General features: G+C 52.0%; 1 protein-coding gene across 2 annotated transcripts; it reads left to right on the top strand.

Annotated features, from left to right (window-relative positions):
* Nucleotides 1–3,287: 3,287 nt before the first annotated feature.
* LOC131085231 (leucine-rich repeat-containing protein 14-like) lies at nucleotides 3,288–21,394 on the top strand. Of its 2 annotated transcripts, XM_058027146.1 has the most exons (4): nucleotides 3,288–3,306; nucleotides 9,247–9,684; nucleotides 12,079–12,717; nucleotides 20,734–21,394. In XM_058027146.1, the coding sequence occupies exons 2-4, from the start codon at nucleotides 9,308–9,310 to the stop codon at nucleotides 21,305–21,307; spliced, it is 1,590 nt and encodes a 529-aa protein (XP_057883129.1). In that variant the 5' UTR covers nucleotides 3,288–3,306; nucleotides 9,247–9,307; the 3' UTR covers nucleotides 21,308–21,394. The 2 variants fall into 2 exon arrangements, with proteins under 2 accessions (XP_057883129.1, XP_057883137.1); XM_058027154.1 differs by lacking the exons at nucleotides 3,288–3,306; nucleotides 9,247–9,684 and adding an exon at nucleotides 10,113–10,411.
* The last annotated feature ends 486 nt before the right edge of the window (nucleotides 21,395–21,880 follow it).

Genomic DNA, 21,880 nt, shown 5'->3' on the forward strand with positions numbered 1-21,880 from the left:
AGCAGGACCGGGCTGGGTTTGCGGTTTGTTCCCGCAGGGATTGCGGTTCCCAGCGCTTCGGCAGCGCCCTCAGCTCCCGGGGGCCGCGGGATCGGGGATTGGAACCGGGACCGGGATCGGGATCGGGGATTGGAACCGGGACCGGGATCGGGATCGGGACCGGGATCGGGACCGGGGATCGAGCGGAGCTCGGGGGGGAACCCGGGGCCGCCGCCTCAGAGCGAACCTCCCGCTCCGACCGCGCGTTACCCAATAGGAAGGCAGACATTCGTGATTGACAGCAACGCAAACCAATAAACATCAGAGCACCCCGATCCGCCCGCCTACACACCTCCAACCAATGAGACGCTACGGTGAATTTTGACAGACAGCTAAAATAACCAATAAAATTGTGATGTTCCGCCCTTAGGGTGGATCCCGCTCGTTAATTCAAACCGGGATCGGGACCGGGATCGGGACCGGGGATCGAGCGGAGCTCGGGAGGGAACCCGGAGCCGCCGCCTCAGAGCGAACCTCCCTCTCCGACCTCGACATAGCCAATAGGAATGCAGAGATTCATGATTGACAGCAAAGCAAGCCAATAAACACCAGAGTACCGCGAAGCGCCCGCCCACAGACCACCAACCACTGAGACCCTACTACGATGAAGTTTAACAGACTGCTGGAATAGCCAATAAAATTGTGATGTTACGCCCTTAGGGTGGATCCCGCTCGTTGAATGGAACCGGGATCGGGACCGGGGATCGAGCGGCGCTCGGGAGGGACCTCGGAGCCGCCGCCTCAGAGCGAACCTCCCGCTCCGACCTCGAGATAGCCAATAGGAATGCAGAGATTCATGATTGACAGCAAAGCAAGCCAAGAAACACTAGAGTACCGCGAAGCGCCCGCCCACACACCACCAACCAATGAAACTCTACTACGATGAAGTTTAACAGACAGCTAAAATAGCCAATAAAATTGTGATGTTCCGCCCTTAGGGTGGATCTCTGACTGGAACCGAGATCGAGACCGGGGATCGAGCGGAGCTCGGGAGGGACCCCGAAGCCGCCGCCTCAGAGCGAACCTCCCGCTCCAACAGCGCGCTAGCCAATAGGAAAGCAGAGACTAGTGATTGAGAGCAACGCAAACCAATAAACATCAGAGCACCCCGATTCGCCCGCCCACACACCACCAACCAATTAGACGGCATGATAAACTTTGACAGACAGCTAGAATAACCAATAAAATTGTGATGTTCCGCCCTTAGGGTGGATCCCGCTCGTTGATTGGAACCGGGATCGGGACCGGGGATCGAGCGGAGCTCGGGAGGGAACCCGGGGCCGCCTCAGAGCGAACCTCCCGCTCCGACCGCGCGTTACCCAATAGGAAGGCAGAGATTAGTGATTGACAGCAACGCAAACCAATAGACATCAGAGTACCCCGATTCGCCCGCCCGCACACCAGCAACCAATTAGACGGCATGATAAGCTTTGACAGACAGCTGGAATAACCAATAAAATTGTGATGTTCCGCCCTTAGGGTGGATCCCGCTCGTTAATTGGAACCGGGATCGGGACCGGGGATCGGGACCGGGGATCGAGCGGAGCTCGGGAGGGACCCCGGAGCCGCCGCCTCAGAGCGAACCTCCCGCTCCGACCGCGCGTTACCCAATAGGAAAGCAGAGATTAGTGATTGACAGCAACGCAAACCAATAGACATCAGAGTACCCCGATCCGCCCGCCTACACACCACCAACCAATGAGTGGTGTGTAGGCGGGCGAATCGGGGTGAATTTTGACAGACAGCTAGAACAGCCAATAAAACCGCGATGCTCCGCCCTTAGGGTGGATCCCGCTCGTTGAATGGAACCGGGACCGGGACCGGGGATCGAGCAGAGCTCGGGAGGGAACCCGGGGCCGCCGCCTCAGAGCGAACCTCCCGCTCCAACAGCGCGCTAGCCAATAGGAAAGCAGAGACTAGTGATTGACAGCAACGCGAGCCAATAAACATCAGAGCACCCCGCTTCGCCCTCCCACACACCACCAACCAATTAGACGGCATGATGAACTTTGACAGACAGCTAGAATAACCAATAAAATTGTGATGTTCCGCCCTTAGGGTGGATCCCGTTTGCTGATTGGAACCGGGATCGGGACCGGGGATCGAGCGGAGCTCGGGAGGGACCCCGGAGCCGCCGCCTCAGAGCGAACCTCCCGCTCCGACCGCGCGTTACCCAATAGGAAAGCAGAGACTAGTGATTGACAGCAACGCAAACCAATAAACATCAGAGCACTCCGCTTCGCCCGCCTACACACCACCAACCAATTAGACGGCATGATAAACTTTGACAGACAGCTAGATTAGCCAATAAAATTGTGATGCTCCGCCCTTAGGGTGGATCCCGCTCGCTGACTGGAACCGGGATCGGCACCGGGGATCGAGCGGAGCTCGGGAGGGACCCCGGAGCCGCCGCCTCAGAGCGAACATCCCTCTACGACATCGAGATAGCCAATAGGAATGCAGAGATTCATGATTGACAGCAACGCAAACCAATAAACTCCAGAGTACCCCGATTCGCCCGCCCACACTCCACGAACCAATGAGACTCTACTACGATGAAGTGTAACAGACAGCTGGAATAGCCAATAAAATTGTGATGTTCCGCCCTCAGGGTGGATCCCGCTCGCTGACTGGAACCGGGATCGGCACCGGGGATCGAGCGGAGCTCGGGAGGGAACCCGGAGCCGCCGCCTCAGAGCGAACCTCCCGCTCCAACAGCGCGCTAACCAATAGGAAAGCAGAGACTAGTGATTGACAGCAACGCGAACCAAGAAACATCAGAGCACCCCGATTCGCCCGCCCACACACCACCAACCAATTAGACGGCATGATAAACTGTGACAGACAGCTAGAATAACCAATAAAATTGTGATGTTCCGCCCTTAGGGTGGATCCCGCTCGTTGATTGGAACCGGGATCGGGACCGGGATCGGGACCGGGGATCGAGCGGAGCTCGGGAGGGAACCCGGGGCCGCCGCCTCAGAGCGAACCTCCCGCTCCGACCGCGCGTTACCCAATAGGAAAGCAGAGACTAGTGATTGACAGCAACGCGAACCAATAAACACCAGAGCACCCCGATTCGCCCGCCCACACGCAACCAACCAATGAGACGCCACGGTGAATTTTGACAGACAGCTAGAACAGCCAATAAAACCGCGAAGCCCCGCCCTCCGGGTGGCTCCCGCTCGCTGATTGGCGGGCGCAGCGCGCAGCCCCGCAGGCGGAGCTCCCGTCGCGGCCGGGGCGGGCGGGGGCCGCGGGCAGGCGGTGAGTGGGGGACGCCATGTTGGGGGGGGCGCCGGGGCGGCTTTGGGGGTCCGGGGGGTCCCGGGGGGGGCTCCGCACACCGGGGGGACCCTGAGGGGGTTTGGGGGGTCCGGGGGCGCCCCTTGGGGGGGCTCAGGGCGGTTGGGGAGGGGTCCCGGGCTGGCTCGGGGAGGATGGGAAGGATCCTGTGGGTGGGACGGGCTGGATCGGGGATCCCGGGGGGGGTCCCTGAGGGGATTTTTTGGGGGGGGGTCCCCAAGGGAGGGGCGGGGTGGGTTTGGGGGTTCCTCGGGGTGGATTTAGGGGATGGCTGGGGTGGGGTGTGGGGGGGGGGGCGGGGTTTGGGGTCTCTGGGCTGGGTTTGGGGGTCCCGGGGTTCATTTGGGGGGGTCCTGGAGAGGTTTTGGGGATCCCTGGACTGGCTTTGAGGGTCTCTGGACTGGTTTGGGGGCTCCTCAAACTTGTTTTGGGGTCCCTGAACTGGTTTTGGGGTCCCTGGACTGGTTTTGGGGTCTCCAAACCGATTTTGGGGATCCCTGGACCGATTTTGGGGTCCCTGAACTCTTTTTGAGGTCCCTGGACTGGTTTAGGGGATCCCTGAACTGGTTTAGGGGATCCCTGGACTGGTTTGGGGGATCCTGAACTGGTTTAGGGGTTCACTGAACTCTTTTTGAGGTCCCTGGACTGGTTTGGGGATCCCTGAACTGGTTTTGGGGTCTTTGGACTGGTTTGGGGTCCCTGGACTGGTTTTGGGGTCCCCAAATTTGTTTTGGGAATCCCTGGATTGGTTTGGGGGATCCCTGGACAAGTTTGGGGTCCCTGGTCGGATTTAGGGATTTCTGGGCTGGTTTTGGGGTCCCTGGACCGATTTTGGGGTCTCCAAACAGATTTAGGGGATCCCTGGACCGATTTTGGGGTCCCTGAGCAGGTTTAGGGGATCCCTGGGCAGGTTTAGGGTTCCCCAAACCAGTTTTGGGGTCTCCGGACAGGTTTGGGGATCCCTGCACTGGGTTTGGTGTCCCCGGATGGGTTTAGGGGTCCCTGAACTGGTTTTGGGGTCTTTGGACTGGTTTAGGGAATTCCTGAACTGGTTTTGGGGTCCTCAAACTGGTTTAGGGGTTTCTGGACTGGTTTGGGGGTCCTCAAACTTGTTTTGGGGTCCCTGAACTGGTTTTGGGGTCCGTCGAGTGGTTTGGGGGTCCCTGCAGTGGTTTAGGGGCTCCCTGGACTGGTTTAGGGGGTCCCTGGACTGGTTTAGGGGGTCCCTGGACTGGTTTGGGGTCTCCAAACCGATTTTGGGGTCCCCTGGGCAGGTTTAGGGTTCCCCAAACCAGTTTTGGGGTCTTTGGACTGGTTTAGGGGATCCCTGAACTCTTTTTGAGGTCCCTGGACTGGTTTTGGGGATCCCTGGACTGGTTTTGGGGTCGGTCGAGTGGTTTGGGGGTCCCTGCAGTGGTTTAGGCGATCCTGGACTGGTCTTGGGGTTCCTGGACTGGTTTGGGGGTCCCTGGATTGGTTTGGGGTCCCTGGACTGGTTTTGGGGTCCCTGGACTGGTTTTGGGGTCCCTGGACTGGTTTTGGGGTCCCTGGACTGGTTTTGGGGGTCCCTGGACTGATTAAGAGGTTTCTGAACTGGTTTGGGGTCCCTGGACTGGTTTGGGGTTCCCTAGAGTTGTTTTGGGGTCCCTCAAGTGGTTTAGGGGTCCCCAAACCAGTTTGGGGTCCCTGGATTGGTTTAGGGCATCTCTGGACTGGTTTGGGGTCCCTGAACCGATTTTGGGGTCCCTGGACTGGAATTGGGGGTCCCTGGACTGGTTTTGGGGTTTTTGGACAGGTTTGGGGTCCCTGGACTGGTTTTGGGGTCCCTGGGCTCGTTTTGGGGTCCCCAAACTGATTTTGAGGTCCCTGGACTGGTTTAGGGGTGCCTAAACTGGTTTAGGGTTTTCTTGACTGGTTTTGGGGTCCCCAAACTGGTTTGTGGCATCTCTGGACTGGTTTGGGGTCCCTGACCTTGTTTTGGGGTCCCCGGGCAGGTTTGGGGGATCCCTGGACTGGTTTTGGGGTCCCCGGGCAGGTTTGGGGGATCCCTGGACTGGTTTGGGGGTCCCCGGGCAGGTTTGGGGGATTCCCGGCCTGGTTTGGGGTCTTTGGACTGGATAAGGGGTTTCTGGACTGGTTTTAGGATCCCTGAACTGGTTTTGGGGTCCTCAAACTGGTTTTGGGATCTCTGGACTGGTTTGGGGGTCCCCAAACTGGTTTGGGGTCCCTGGGCTGGTTTTGGGGTCCCTGGACTGGTTTTCGGGGTCCCTGGACTGGGTTTGGGGTCCCTGGACTGGTTTTGGGGTCCCTGGACTGGGTTTGGGGTCCCTGGGCTGGGTTTGGGGATTCCTGGAGTGATTTAGGGATCTCCAAACCGGTTTTGGGGGTCCCTGGGCTGGTTTTGGGGTCCCTGGGCTGGTTTTCGGGGTCCCTGGACTGGTTTGGGGGTTCTTGGTTGGTTTTGGGGTCCCTGGGCCAAGTTTGGGAATCCCTGGATTGGGTTTGGGGATCCCTGAACTGGTTTGGGGTCCCTGGACTGGTTTGGGGGTCCTTGAACTGGTTTGGGGTCCCTGGGCTGGAATTGGGGATCCCTGGACTGGGTTTGGGGTCCCTGGACTGGGTTTGGGGTCCCCGGGCGGGTTTGGGGGATCCCTGGGGTTCAGACTCCACCCCCCATTTTTAGGACCCCTCCCCTCACTCACCCTCCCCCCACCCCCATTTCCCACCCTCAGCTTCCGGCAGCAGGAACTCCCCGGAATTCCGGAACGTTCTCCCACAGCTTCCGGCAGCAGGAGAAACCCCGGAATTCCGGAACGTTCTCCCCCCACCCCATTTCTCCCACACCTCCTGATGGCGGGACAACCCCGGAATTCCAGAACGTTCTCCCACCACCCCATTTCTCCAATAGCTTCCAGTGGGGACAACCCTCGGAATTCCGGAACGTTCTCCCACAGCTTCCGGCAGCAGGAGAAACCCCCGGAATTCCGGAACGTTCTCCCCCCACCCCATTTCTCCCACAGCTTCCAATGGCGGGACAACCCCGGAATTCCGGAACTTTCTCCCACATTTTCCAGTGGGGACAACCCCCGGAATTCCGGAACTTTCTCCCACATTTTCCAGTGGGGACAACCCCCGGAATTCCAGAACGTTCTCCCACCACCCCATTTCCCCCACAGCTTCCAGAACAATCCCTGGAATTCCAGAACGTTCTCCCACATCTTCCAGTGGGGACAACCCCCAGAATTCCAGAATGTTCTCCTCGCCACCTCATTTCTCCAACACCTTCCAGAACAATCCCTGGAATTCCGGAACCTTCTCCTCACCACCCCATTTCTCCCACAGCTCCTGATGGCGGGACAACCCCAGAATTCCAGAATGTTCTCCTCACTGCCTCATCTCTCCCACATTTTCCAGTGGGGACAACCCCCAGAATTCCAGAACGTTCTCCCACCACCCCATTTCCCCCACAGCTTCCAGAACAATCCCTGGAATTCCAGAACGTTCTTCCACATCTTCCAGTGGGGACAACCCCCAGAATTCTGGAACCTTCTCCTCAACACCTCATTTCTCCCACAGCTTCCGATGGCAAGAAACCCCGGAATTCCAGAACCTTCTCCTCACCACCCCATTTCTCCCACAGCTTCCAGCGTCGGGAAACCCTGGAATTCCGGAACATTCTCTCACCCACCCCATTTCTCCAATAGCTTACAGTGGTGGGGACAACCGCCAGAATACCAGAACGTTCTCCCACCACCCCATTTCCCCCACAGCTTCCGCCATCGGGACAACCCCCGGAATTCCAGAACCTTCTCCTCACCACCTCATTTCTCCCACACCTTCCACTGGTGGAGACAACCCCAGAATTCTGGAACATTCTCCCACATCTTCCAGTGGGGACAAACCCCAGAATTCCGGAACGTTCTCCTCACCACCTCATTTCCCCATCACCTTCCACTGGTGGAGACAACCCCAGAATTCCGGAACATTCTCCCACATCTTCCAGTGGGGACAACCCCCGGAATTCCAGAACGTTCTCCCACATCTTCCAGTGGGAACAACCCCCAGAATTCCAGAACCTTCTCCTCACCACCTCGTTTCTCCCACAGCTCCTGATGGCGGGACAACCCCCAGAATTCCAGAACGTTCTCCTCACCACCTTATCTCCCCCACAGCTTCCAGCGTCGGGAAACCCCGGAATTCCGGAACCTTCTCTCCCCCACCCCATTTCTCCCACAGCTTCCAGCAGCAGGAATTCCCCAGAATTCCAGAACATTCTCCTCACGACCTCATTTCTCCCACAGCTTCCGTCGGCGGCAATTCCCTGGAATTCCAGAACATTCTCCTCACCACCTCATTTCTCCCACAGCTTCCAATGGCGGGACAACCCCGGAATTCCAGAATGTTCTCCCACATTTTCCAGCGGGGACAACCCCCAGAATTCCAGAACGTTCTCCCCCCACCCCATTTCCACAATAGCTTCCAGTGGGGACAACCCCCGGAATTCCAGAACGTTCTCCTCACCGCCTCATTTCTCCCACAGCTTCTGGTGGCGGGAAACCCCGGAATTCCGGAACGTTCTTCCCCCGCCCCATTTCTCCAACAGCTTCCAATAGCAGGAAACCCCGGAATTCCAGAATGTTCTCCTCACCACCCTGTTTCTACCACACCTTCCGACGGCAGCAACTCCCCGGAATTCCGGAACGTTCTCTCCCCATCCCCATTTCCCCAATAGCTTCCAGTGGGGACAACCCCTGGAATTCCAGAACGTTCTGCCCCCACCCCATTTCTCCCACACCTTCCGGCAGCAGGAGAAACCCCCGGAATTCCGGAACATTCTCCCACAGCTTCTGGTGGCGGGAAACCCCCAGAATTCCGGAACGTTCTCCTCACCCCATTTCTCCCACAGCTCCTGATGGTGGGACAACCTCAGAATTCCAGAACGTTCTCCCACATTTTCCAGTGGGGACAACCCCCAGAATTCCAGAACCTTCTCCTCACCACCTCGTTTCTCCCACAGCTTCCGTCGGCGGGACAACCCCCGGAATTCCAGAACCTTCTCCCTCCATCCCATTTCTCCAATAGCTTCCAGTGGGGACAACCCCCGGAATTCCAGAACGTTCTCCTCACCATCCCATTTCCCCCACAGCTTCCAGAACAATCCCTGGAATTCCAGAACGTTCTCCCACATCTTCCAGTGGGGACAACCCCCAGAATTCCAGAACGTTCTCCTCACCACCTTCCTCCCACACCTTCCAGAACAATCCCTGGAATTCCGGAACCTTCTCCTCACCACCCCATTTCTCCCACAGCTCCTGATGGCGGGACAACCCCAGAATTCCAGAACGTTCTCCTCACTGCCTCATCTCTCCCACATTTTCCAGTGGGGACAACCCCCAGAATTCCAGAACGTTCCCCTCACCACCCCATTTCTCCCACAGCTTCCAATGGCGGGACAACCCCGGAATTCCAGAACGTTCTCCCACATTTTCCAGTGGGGACAACCCCCGGAATTCCAGAACGTTCTCCTCACCATCCCATTTCTCCCACAGCTTCCGCCGTCGGGACAACCCCCGGAATTCCGGAACCTTCTCCCACATCTTCCAGTGGGGACAACCCTCAGAATTCCGGAACGTTCTCCTCACCACCTCGTTTCTCCCACAGCTTCCGTCGGCGGGACAACCCCCGGAATTCCGGAATGTTCTCCCTCCACCTCATTTCTCCAATAGCTTCCAATGGTTGGACAACCCCGGAATTCCAGAATGTTCTCCCACATTTTCCTGTGGGGACAGCCCCCAGAATTCCAGAACGTTCTCCTCACCACCCCATTTCTCCCACATTTTCCAGTGGGGACAACCCCTGGAGTTCCAGAACCTTCTCCTCACCACCTCATTTCTCCCACAGCTTCCGCCGTCGGGACAACCCCCGGGACTTCCAGAACCTTCTCCCACCCGGAAGCGCCGCCATGGCTCCGTCGCGCAGCCGCTCCACGCAGATCCCGCCGTGCGTCCCCAAGCGCCAGCTCCCGCCGGGCTACTCGGACTCGCTGCTCTTCCTGTGCGCCCGCCGCATGGTGGCGCAGCACCCGCTGCCCGTGCTGCTGCCCGCCATGCCCGCCCACCTCTACCCCATCCTCTTCCAGGCGGCGTTCCTGGACGGGCGGCCCCTGGTGCTGCGGGACCTGGTGGCCGCGTGGCCGTTCCCGGTGCTCAACTTCCAGCGGCTGGTGGGGCGCCGGGAGCTGCTGCGGGACCATCCCTGCAAGCTCTGCGTCCAGGCCGTCATCCTGGCCGTGGTGGCGCAGCTGCGGCGGCAGCTGGAGGAGCCCGGCCACGACGCCAGGTGGGTTCTGGGCAGCGTCGGGATGGGGGCACCACCTCCGTTCCTGAGGTTCCTCCGGCGGTTTTGGGGGTTCCTGCTCGGTTGTGATGGTTTCCTTCTTGTGTTCGATGGTTCATTCCCATGTTTGATGTTCCCTTCCCATTTTTGGTGGTACCTTGTTGGTTTGGATGGTTTCCTTCTTGTTTCTCATGGTTCCTTCCCATTTTTGATGGTTCCATCCCATTTTTCATGGTTCCTTTCTGGTTTTGATGGTTGCTTCCCATTTTTGATGGTTCCTTCCCATTTTTGGTTTCCTCCCATTTTTGATGGTTCCTTGCCACTTTGGATGGTTCCTTCCTTGATGGTTCCATCCCATTTTTGATGGTTCCTTTCTGGTTTTGAGGGTTCCTTCTTGGTTTTGATGGTTTCCACCCATTTTTGATGGTTTCTTGCCACTTTAGATGGTTCCTTCCTTGATGGTTCCATCCCGTTTTTGATGTTTCCTCCTGTTTTTGATGTTTCCTTCCCATCCTTAATGGTTTCTTTCATTTTTTGGTGGTTTCTTCCCATTTTTTATGGTTTCCTCCCAGTTTTGAGGGTTTCCTCTTGTTCTTGATGGTTCCCATTTTTGATGGTTCCCTCCCATTTTTGATGGTTCCATCCCTGTTGATTCATTCCTGCTTTTGATGGTTTTTTCCGTGGTGGCGCAGCTGCGGCGGCAGCTGGAGGAGCCCGGCCACGACGCCAGGTGGGTTCTGGGCAGCGTCGGGATGGGGGCACCACCTCCGTTCCTGAGGTTCCTCCGGCGCTTTTGGGGGTTCCTGCTTGGTTGTGATGGTTTCCTTCTTGTGTTCGATGGTTTATTCCCATGTTTGATGTTCCCTTCCCATTTTTGGTGGTACCTTGTTGGTTTGGATGGTTTCCTTCTTGTTTTTGGCAGATTCCTCCCATTTTTAATGGTTTCTTCTTGTTTTTCATGGTTCCTTCCCATTTTTGGTGGTTCCATCCCGTTTTTGATGGTTCCTTTCTGGTTTTGAGGGTTCCTTCTTGATTTTGATGGTTTCCTCCCATTTTTCATGGTTCCTTTGCATTTTTGATGGTTCCTTCCCATTTTTGGTATCCTCCCATTTTTGATGGTTTCTTGCCACTTTAGATGGTTCCTTCCTTGACGGCTCCTTCCCATTTTTGAGGGCTTCCTCCTGTTTCTAATGGTTTTCTCCCATTTTTGATGGTTTCCTCCTGGTTTTGATGGTTTCTTCCCAGTTTTGATGGTTCCTTCCTGTTTCTGATGGTTTCTCCCCAGTTTTGATGGTTCCTTCTTGGTTTTGATGGTTCCTTCTTGGTTTTGATGCTTTCTTGATGCTTTCTTCCCATTTTAGACGGTTCCTTTCTTTTTGGTTCCATCCTGTTTTTGATGGTTCCCATTTTTGATGGTTTCTTCTTGTCTTTGACAGTTCCTGTTTTTGATGGTTCCTTCCCTTGATGGTTCCCTTCCCCTTTTTGATGGCTTCTTCTTCTTTTGATGGTTCCTTCCTGGTTTTGTTGGTTTCTTTCCCATTTTTGATGATTCCTTTTTGATTTTGATGGTTCCTCCCCATTTTTCATGGTTCCTTCCCATTTTTGATGGTACCTTCCCATTTTTCATGGTTCCTTCCCATTTTTCATGGTTCCTTCCCATTTTTGATGGTACCTTCCCGGTTTTGATGGTTTCTTCCTGTTTTCGATGGTTTCCTCCTGGTTTTGATAGTTCCTTCCCACTTTTTGATCGTTCCCATTTTTGATGTTTCCTTCCTGGTTTTGGTGGTTCCTTTCTGGTTTTGACGGTTTCTTCTTGGTTTTGATGGTTTCTTCCCATTTTAGATTGTTTCCTCCTTGATGGTTCCAACCATTTTTGATGGTCTCTTCTTGTTCTTGATCATTCCAATTTTTGATGGTTCCTTCCCGTTTTTGAAGGTTCCCTCCCCATTATGATGGTTTCCTCCCGTTTCTGATGGTTTCTTTCCATTTTGTTTTCTCCTACTCTTGGTGGTTTCTTCCCGGTTTTGACGGTTTCCTCCCATTTTTGATGATTCCTTCTTGGTTTTGATGGTTCTTTCTTGGTTTTGATGCTTCCTTCTCATTTTTGATGGTTTCCTCCTGTTTTTGATGGTTCCTTCCCTTTTTTGATGTTTCCTTGCCAGTTTTGATGGATTCCTCCCATTTTTTTGATGGTTTCGTCATGTTTTCTAATAGTTTCCTCCCATTTTTCATGGTTTCCTCCCGTTTTTACATGGTTTCCTCCCATTTTTCATGGTTCCTTCCATTTTTCACGGTTCTCTCCTGTTTTCGATGGTTTCCTCCCATTTTTCATGGTTTCTTTCCCGTTTCTGATGGTTTCTTCCCCATTTTGACCTTTTGTTCCCGTTTTTTCCCCAGCGGGTGCCGCCTACGCGTGCTGGACGTGACGGGAGTTCCGGACGACCCGGCCGGCCGCGCTCCGGACGGGATGAGCGTCTGGTCGGGCACGGTGGCTTTGGCCAAGGCTTGCGTGGAGGTGTCCAAGCACCAGCGGGAATTCCAGCGGCGCGGATCCAAGCGGCACAAAGGCCGCTCCGGCGCCGCCACGGCCGCGGCCGCTCCGCAGCCGCCGGGCGTCGACGTCCACGCCGACCTGTTCGTCAACGGGACGTCCTACGGGATCCTGCGCGACGCGCTCCAGACCGGATCCGCCGGCCCGCTGCGCCTCAAGTGCCGCGAGTTCCAAGCGGAGAAGCTCTCCCTGGCCGGGATCGTCAGCCTGCTGGAAACTCTGGACCCCTCCTGCGTGCGGAGGGTGGATCTGCGCTTCCGGAATTTGGGATTGACCGGGCTCTCGGTGATCCTGCCGCACCTCTCGCGCTTCCCGGAGCTGCGCAGCCTCAAGCTGCAGTACAGCAACGTGGACGTGCGGCGCCCCACGCCCGAGTCGGCCATCGGCATCCGGTGCCTGGCCGGGCAGCTGGGAATGCTGCCCAGCCTGCGCGAGCTCAACCTGGGATCCTCCCGGCTCTCCGGGAACCTGCGCCAGATCCTCTGGTGAGCTCCTCGCGCGGCGGGGCCCGGCCGGGCCCTTCCCGCTCTTCCCCCCAAGGCTTGGGGGGCTTGGGGGTCTTTGCCACCCTCGGTGATCCCGTGGTTCCCGGATTTCATTGTCCCGATGTTCCCGTGGTTCCGTTATCCCGATAGTTCGTGACTCGGTGACTCCGTTGTCCCATCGTTCCATGATCCCAACATTCAGTGATTCCAGGATTCCCCAATGCTGAACTCGATGATCTTGGAGATTTTTTCCAGCTTAAGTGATCCCATAATTCCAGGATTTCATTCTTCCAATATTCCCACAAACCCATAATCCCAATATTTTATGGCTCAAGGCTTCCATTATCCCATAAATTCATGATCCCATAATTCCACGATTCCAAGATTCCCAAAGGTTGGTCTCGATAATCTTGGAGGTCTTCTCCAATCTTAGTGACTCCATGATTCCATGATTTCATTATCCCAATATTCAGTTGTTCCCATCAGCCCAATATCCTGTGACTCAACAATTCCATTATCACATAAATTCATGATCTCATAATTCATCCATTCCAAGATTCCCAGAGGTTGGGCTGGATGGTCTTGAAGGTCTTCTCCAATCTTGATGATCCCTTGATTCCATGATTTCATTATCCCAGCATTACCATGTTCCCATGATTCTGTTATCCCAATAATTCCTTACTCTGATTCCATGACCCCAGGATTCTCAAAGGCTGAACTTGGCAATCTTGGAAGTCTTTTCCAATCTTCGCCCCGTCACTCCAGGATTTTATTATCCCAACATCCACAAGATCCCATGGTTCTGTTATCCCAATAGTTCATGACTCAGTTATTCCATTATCCCATAATTCCACGGTCCCATCATTCCAGGAGTCTCACAGGTCAGGCTCAATGCTCTTGGATGTTTTTCCCACCCTCGGCGATCCCGTGGATCCAGGATTTCATTGTCCCGATGTTCCCATGGTTCCGTTACCCCGATAGTTCGTGACTCGGTGGCTCCATTGTCCCATCGTTCCGTGATCCCAACATTCAGTGATTCCAGGATTCTCCAATGCTGAACTTGATGATCTTGGAGATTTTTTCCAACTTCAGTGATCCCATAATTCCAGGATTTCATTATCCCAATATTCCCACGAACCCATAATCCCAATATTTTATGACTCAAGGCTTCCATTATCCCATAAATACACGATCCCATAATTCCACCATTCCAAGATTCCCAGAGGTTGGTCTCGATAATCTTGGAGGTCTTCTCCAATCTTAGTGACTCCATGACTCCAGGATTTCATTATCCCATTGTTCCCATGATTCCCTTATCCCAATAGTTTATGAATCAACAATTCCATTATCACATAAATTCACGATCTCATAATTCCGCCGTTCCATGATTCCCAAGGTTTGGGCTCGATGGTCTTGGAGGTCTTCTCCAATCTCAATGATCCCTTGATTCCAGAAACTCATGATCTCTTTGTTCCCGTGATTCCATGATTCCGTTGTCTCAGTAGTTCGTGACTCAGTGATTCCATTGTCCCATCATTCCAAGATCCCAGAATTCCCTGGTTCCAGGATTCCCAAAAGTTGGTCTCGATGGTCTTGAAGGTCTTCTCCAATCTTGATGATCCCTTGATTCCATGATTTCATTGTCCCAATATTCCCATGTTCCCATGATTCCCTTATCCCAATAATTCATGACTCAGTGATTCCATGATCCCAGAACTCCAAGATCCCAGGATTCTCAAAGGCTGAACTTGGGAATCTTGGAGGTCTTCTCCAATCTTAATGATCCCATAATTCCAGGATTTCATTATCCCAACATTCCCGCAATCCCATCATTCCAATATCCTATCACTCACCGCTTCCATCATCCCATAAATTCATGGTCTGATAATTCCATGATTCCAGGATTCCCAAAGATTGAGTTTGATGGTCTTGGAGGTCTTCTCCAACCTTAATGATCCCTTGATTCCACAAACTCATTGTCTCATTGTTCCCATGATTCCATTATCTCAATAGCTCTTGACTCAGTGATTCCATGATCACAGAATTCCAAGTTTCCAGGATTCTCAAAGGCTGAACTTGGCAATCTTGGAGGTCTTCTCCAATCTTAGTGACTCCGTGACTCCAGGATTTCATTATCCCATTGTTCCCATGACTCCCTTATCCCAATATCCTGTGACTCAACAATTCCATTATCACATAAATTCATGATCTCATAATTCCGCCATTCCAGGATTCCCAATGGTTGGTCTCGATGGTCTTGGAGGTCTTCTCCAATCTTAATGATCCCTTGATTCCATGATTTCATTATCCCAGCATTACCATGTTCCCATGATTCTGTTATCCCAATAATTCATGACTCAGTGATTCCATGATCCCAGAATTCCATGATCCCAGGATTCTCAAAGGCTAAACTTTACGATCTTGGAAGTCTTTTCCAATCTTCGCCCCATAATTCCAGGATTTTATTATCCCAACATTCACAGGATCCCACGGTTCTGTTATCCCAATAGTTCATGACTCAGTTATTCCATTATCCCATAATTCCACGGTCCCATCATTCCAGGAGTCTCAAAGGTCAGGCTCAATGCTCTTGGATGTTTTTCCCACCCTCAGTGATCCCGTGGATCCAGGATTTCATTATCCCGATGTTCCCGTAATTCCGTTACCCCGATAGTTCGTGACTCAGTGATTCCGTTGTCCCATCATTCCAAGATCCCAGAACTCCCTGGTTCCAGGATTCCCAAAGGTTGGTCTCGATGGTCTTGGAGGTCTTCTCCAATCTTGATGATCCCTTGATTCCATGATTTCATTATCCCAATATTCCCATGATTCCATTATCCCAATAGTTCATGACTCAGTGATTCCATGATCCCAGAATTCCATGATCCCAGGATTCTCAAAGGCTGAACCTGGCAATCTTGGAGGTCTTCTCCAATCTCAGTGACTCCGTGACTCCAGGATTTCATTATCCCATTGTTCCCATGACTCCCTTATCCCAATATTTTATGACTCAACAATTCCGTTATCACATAAATTCATGATCTTATAATTCCGTCATTCCAAGATTCCCAGAGGTTGGTCTCGATGGTCTTGGAGGTCTTCTCCAACCTCAATGATCCCTTGATTCCATGATTTCATTATCCCAATGTTCCCGTGTTCCCATGATTCCGTTATCCCAATAATTCATGACTGAGTGATTCCATGATCCCAGAATTCCAAGATTCCAGGATTCTCAAAGGCTGAACTTGATAATTTTGGAGGTCTTCTCCAATCTTAGTGACTCCATGACTCCAGGATTTCATTATCCCATTGTTCCCATGATTCCCTTATCCCAATAGTTTATGAATCAACAATTCCATTATCACATAGATTCATGATCTCATAATTCTGCCGTTCCATGATTCCCAGATGTTGGGCTGGATGGTCTTGGAGGTCTTCTCCAATCTCAATGATCCCTTGATTCCAGAAACTCATGATCTCTTTGTTCCCGTGATTCCATGATTCCGTTGTCTCAGTAGTTCGTGACTCTGTGATTCCATTGTCCCATCATTCCAAGATCCCAGAATTTCCTGGTTCCAGGATTCCCAAAGGTTGGTCTCGATGGTCTTGGAGGTCTTCTCCAATCTCAATGATCCCTTGATTCCATGATTTCATTATCCCAGCATTACCATGTTCCCATGATTCCATTATCCCAATAATTCATGACTCAGTGATTCCATGATCCCAGAATTCCATGATTCCAAGATTCTCAAAGGCTGAACTTGGGAATCTTGGAGGTCTTCTCCAATCTCAATGATCCCATAATTCCAGGATGTCATTATCCCAACATTCCCACAATCCCATCATTCCAATATCCTATCACTCACCGCTTCCATCATCCCATAAATTCATGGTCCGATAATTCCATGATTCCAGGATTCCCAAAGGTTGAGCTTGATGGTCTTGGAGGTCTTCTCCAACCTTAACGATCCCATGATTCCACAAACTCATTGTCTCATTGTTCCCATGATTCCATTGGCTCAATAGCTCTTGACTCAGTGATTCCATGATCCCAGAATTCCAAGATCCCAGGATTCTCAAAGGCTGAACTTGGCAATCTTGGAGGCCTTCTCCAACCTTAGTGACTCCATGACTCCAGGATTTCATTATCCCATTGTTCCCATGGTTCCCTTATCCCAATAGTTTATGACTCAACAATTCCATTATCACATAAATTCACAATCTCATAATTCCGCCAGTCCAGGATTCCCAGATGTTGGGCTGGATGGTCTTGGAGGTCTTCTCCACTCTCAATCTTGATTCCGGAAACTCATGATCTCTTTGTTTCCGTGATTCCATGATTCCATTGTCTCAGCAGTTCGTGACTCAGCGATTCCATTGTCCCATCATTCCAAGATCCCAGAATTCCCTGGTTCCAGGATTCCCAAAGGTTGTTCTTGATGGTCTTGAAGGTCTTCTCCAATCTCAATGATCCCTTGATTCCATGATTTCATTATCCCAATATTCCCATGATTCCATTATCCCAATAGTTCATGACTCAGTGATTCCATGATCCCAGAATTCCATGATCCCAGGATTCTCAAAGGCTGAACTTGGCAATCTTGGAGGTCTTCTCCAATCTTAGTGACTCCATGATTCCATGATTTCATTATCCCAATATTCCCATGGTCCCATCAGCCCAATATCCTATGACTCAATAATTCCATTATGCCATAAATTCATCATCTCATAATTCCGCCATTCCACGATTCCCAGAGGTTGGGCTGGATGGTCTTGGAGGTCTTCTCCAATCTCAATGATCCCTTGATTCCACAAACTCATGATCTCTTTGTTCCCATGACTCCATGATTCCATTGTCTCAGTAGTTCGTGACTCAGTGATTCCATTGTCCCATCATTCCAAGATCCCAGAATTCCCTGGTTCCAGGATTCCCAAAGGTTGGTCTTGATGGTCTTGGAGGTCTTCTCCAATCTTGATGATCCCTTGATTCCATGATTTCATTATCGCAATGTTCCCGTGTTCCCACGATTCATGGATCTCATAATTCCGCCATTCCAGGATTCCCAAAGGTTGGGCTTGATGGTCTTGGAGGTCTTCTCCAGTCTTGATGATCCCTTGATTCCATGATTTCATTATCCCAATATTCCCATGTTCCCATGATTCCATTGTCCCAATAGCTCTTGACTCAGTGATTCCACGATCCCAGAATTCCAAGATTCCAGGATTGTCAAAGGCTGATTTTAGCAATCTTGGAGGTCTTCTCCAACCTTAGTGACTCCATGACTCCAGGATTTCATTATCCCATTGTTCCCATCATTCCCTTATCCCAATATTTTATGACTCAACAATTCCATTATCACATAAATTCATGATCTCATAATTCCGTCATTCCAAGATTCCCAGAGGTTGGGCTTGATGGTCTTGGAGGTCTTCTCCAATCTCAATGATCCCTTGATTCCAGAAACTCATGATCTCTTTGTTCCCGTGATTCCATGATTCCATTGTCTCAGTAGTTCGTGACTCAGCGATTCCATTGTCCCATCATTCCAAGATCCCAGAATTCCTTGGTTCCAGGATTCCCAAAGGTTGGTCTCGATGGTCTTGAAGGTCTTCTCCAATCTCAATGATGCCTTGATTCCATGATGTCATTATCCCAATATTCCCATGTTCCCATGATTCCGTTATCCCAATAATTCATGACTCGGTGCTTTCATGATCCCAGAATTCCATGATCCCAGGATTCTCAAAGGCTGAACTTGGCAATCTTGGAGGTCTTCTCCAACCTTAGTGACCCCATGATTCCATGATGTCATTGTCCCAATATTCCCATGATCCTGTGACCCTCTCATCCCAATAGTTTATGACTCAACAATTCCGTTATCACATAAATTCGCGATCGCATCATTCCGCCATTCCAAGATTCCCAAAGTTTGTGCTCGATGGTCTTGAAGATCTTTTCCAACCTGAATGATCCCAGGTTCCCATGATCCCATGATCCCAACAGTCCATGACTCCATTTTCCCTTAAATTCAAGATTTCGTCATTTCTTAATTCTAAGATTCCCAGAGTTTGGGCTCGATGGTCTTGAGCATCTTTTCCAACCGGAATGATCCATTGATTTCAGGAACTTTTTATCCCAATGTTCCCATAATCCCGTGGTTCCGTTGTCCCGAGAGTTGACAACCCAGTGATTCCATCATCCCATAATTTCATGATCCCATCATTCCTCAGTCCACGATTCCCAAGGTTTGGGCTCGATGGTCTTGGAGGTCTTTTCCAACCTGAACGATCCCAGGTTCCCATGATCCCATTATCCCAACAGTCCATGACTCCACGATTCCATAACTACGTGACCCCATAATTCTGCGATTCCAGAATTCCCAAAGGTTGGATTTGATGATCCTGAAGCCTTTTCCAACTTCAACGGCTCCATGAGCCTGGAACTCCATGATCCCGTAATTTCATGGCTCCCTGATCCCAGAATCCCAATATCCCACCATTCCCTAATCCCGTTAACTCCAGGATCCCCAAACTCCGTAACTCCACAATTCCCCGGCTCCGTGACTCCATAACTCCACGATTCTCAAAGGTGCAGCTTGATGATCTTGGAGATTTTCTCCAACTTCAGCCATTCCATCATTCCATGATTCCGTGACCATGCCACTCCATGGCCCCACAATCTCATGGATCCACAACTCCATGGTCCCATCATCCTCAGATGTCACACCTGATGGTCTTGGAGGCCTTTCCCAGCCTGAGTCATTCCATAATTCAATAACCTCAAAATTCCCAAATCCCAGGATTTTCAGAGGTCGAACTCGATGTTCTTGGAGACCTTTCCCAACTTCAGCCGTTCCATGCGTTCCATGATCATAATCTCATGGATCCATCATTCCACAACTCCATGGTCCCACCATCCTCAGATGTCAAACCTGATGGTGTTGGAGACCTTTCCCAACCAGAGCCATTCCATAATTCCATGATCTGATTCCACAGTTCCATGACCCCACGATCCCATAATTCCATGATTCTCAAAGCTTGACCTTGATGGTCTTGGAGACCTTCCCAACCTCCATCATTTCATAATTCCATGATCCCACCATTCCAAAATCCCAGGATTTTCAGAGGTCAAACTCGATGTTCTCGGAGATCTTTCCCAACTTCAGTCATTCCACAATTCCATGACCCCGTGGTCCCATCATTCCAAGATTCTTAAACCTTGACCTTGATGGTCTTGGAGACCTTTCCTAATCTCAGCCATTCCATAACTCCATGACCCCAGAACTCCAAAGTCCCAGGATTTCAGAGGTCTAATTTGATCTTCTTGGAGCTCTTTCCCAACCTCACCCATTCCATAATTCCATTGTTTGATTCCACAATTCCATGACCCCATGATCCCATAATTCCGCGATTCTCAAACCTTGACCTTGATGGTCTTGGTGACCTTTCCTGCCCTGAGTAATTCCACGATTCCATGACCCCATAACTCCAAACTCCCAGGATTTTCAGAGGTTGAACATCATGTTCTTGGAGATCTTTCCCAACCTCATCCATTCCACAATTCCATGACCCCATAATCTCAAAATCCCAGGATCCTCAGATGTCAAACCTGATGGTCTTGGAGTCCTTTCCCAACCTGAGCCATTCCATAATTCAATAACCTCAAAATTCCAAAATCCCTGATCCCAAGACCTCACAATTCCACAATTCTACAATTCCCCGGCTCCATGACCCCATTATTCCATGAGTCTCAAACCTTGAGTTTGATGGTCTTGGAGACCTTTCCCAACTTCAGCCATTCCACAATTCCATGACCCCATAATCTCAAAATCGCAGGATTTTCAGAGGTCAAACTCGATGTTCTTGGAGCTCTTTCCCAACCTCAGCCATTCCACAATCCCATGGCTCTGTGATCCCATAACTCCATGATTCTCAAACCTTGAACTCGATGTTCTTGGAGCTCTTTCCCCACATGTTCCCACCCGATCCTGACCTGTCCCTTTCTCCTCCCCGCAGCGACCTCCAGGCCCCGTTGGAGAGCTTGGAATTGGCCTTCTGCTCCCTCGTCCCCGCCGACCTTGCCTTCCTCTCCCAGAGCTTCCACGCGCCGGCCCTCAAGCGCCTGGACCTGAGCGGCCACGACTTCTCCCAGGGCCTCCTGGAGCCGCTGCGGCTGCTGCTGGAGGAGACCTCGGCCTCGCTGCTGCACCTGGACCTCATGGAATGCCGCATGGCCGACCCCCACCTGGACGCGCTGCTGCCGACGCTGCGCCGCTGCTCCCGCCTGCGCTTCCTGGGACTCTACGGCAACTCCCTGTCCACGGCCGCGCTCAAGGAGCTGCTCCACAAGACCCTGGAGCTGCCCGACCTCCGCCTGGTGGTCTACCCCTTCCCCGTGGATTGCTACAAGCCGGAGCCGCCGCGCCGCGTGCCGGGCTCCCGGCGCATCTACGAGGAGCCCATGGACGGCGAGCGCTTGGCGGCGGCCACGGCGGAGATCTCCCAGCTGCTGGCCAATTCCGGCCGCACCGACCTCGTCTGGACTTACAACCCCTACGGCCACGGCACGCTGGACTACTTCTCCTTGTGATTCACAAAAAAAAAAAGCTCGGGGCCTCCTCCGCGCCGGAAAAGCGGCGCCGGGTCCTTTTCCGAAATTCCGGGCGTTTTTCCGCCTCGTTCCAGTTTTTTTTTTTTCCCCTTTTTTTCGGTGCTTTTCCACCCGTTCTCAGTGTTTTTCCAGCTCGTCCCGATGTTTTTCCTCCCTTTCCCAAGTTTTTCCCCGATTTCGTAGTTTTTCTACCGCAGTTTAATTTTTTTTCTCCCCATCCCGATAGTTTTCCCCTCATCCCCATAGTTTTCCTCTCATCCCAGTATTTTCCGCCTCATCCCGTTTTTTTTCCTCTCATTTCGTTATTTTTCCGCCTGATCCCGATATTTTTCCTCTCATTTCGTTGCTTTTCCAGCCCATCCCGGTGTTTTTCCATCAGGAAAATTGTAATTTCCAATCAGGAATTTGGCCAAAATCCCGGGAAGGCTCCGGGGCTGGATGGATTCCATGGGAAGCTTCCGGAAGCTTCTCCCGATCCCGTCGGGAACGGCGGAAGTTGGAAAAAAACCAATCCGGGCACAGACGGAATTCCAGAGCGGGAATTTTGCAGAG

The sequence above is a fragment of the Melospiza georgiana genome, chromosome 1 (assembly GCF_028018845.1).
Source record: "Melospiza georgiana isolate bMelGeo1 chromosome 1, bMelGeo1.pri, whole genome shotgun sequence".
NCBI lineage: Eukaryota > Metazoa > Chordata > Aves > Passeriformes > Passerellidae > Melospiza > Melospiza georgiana.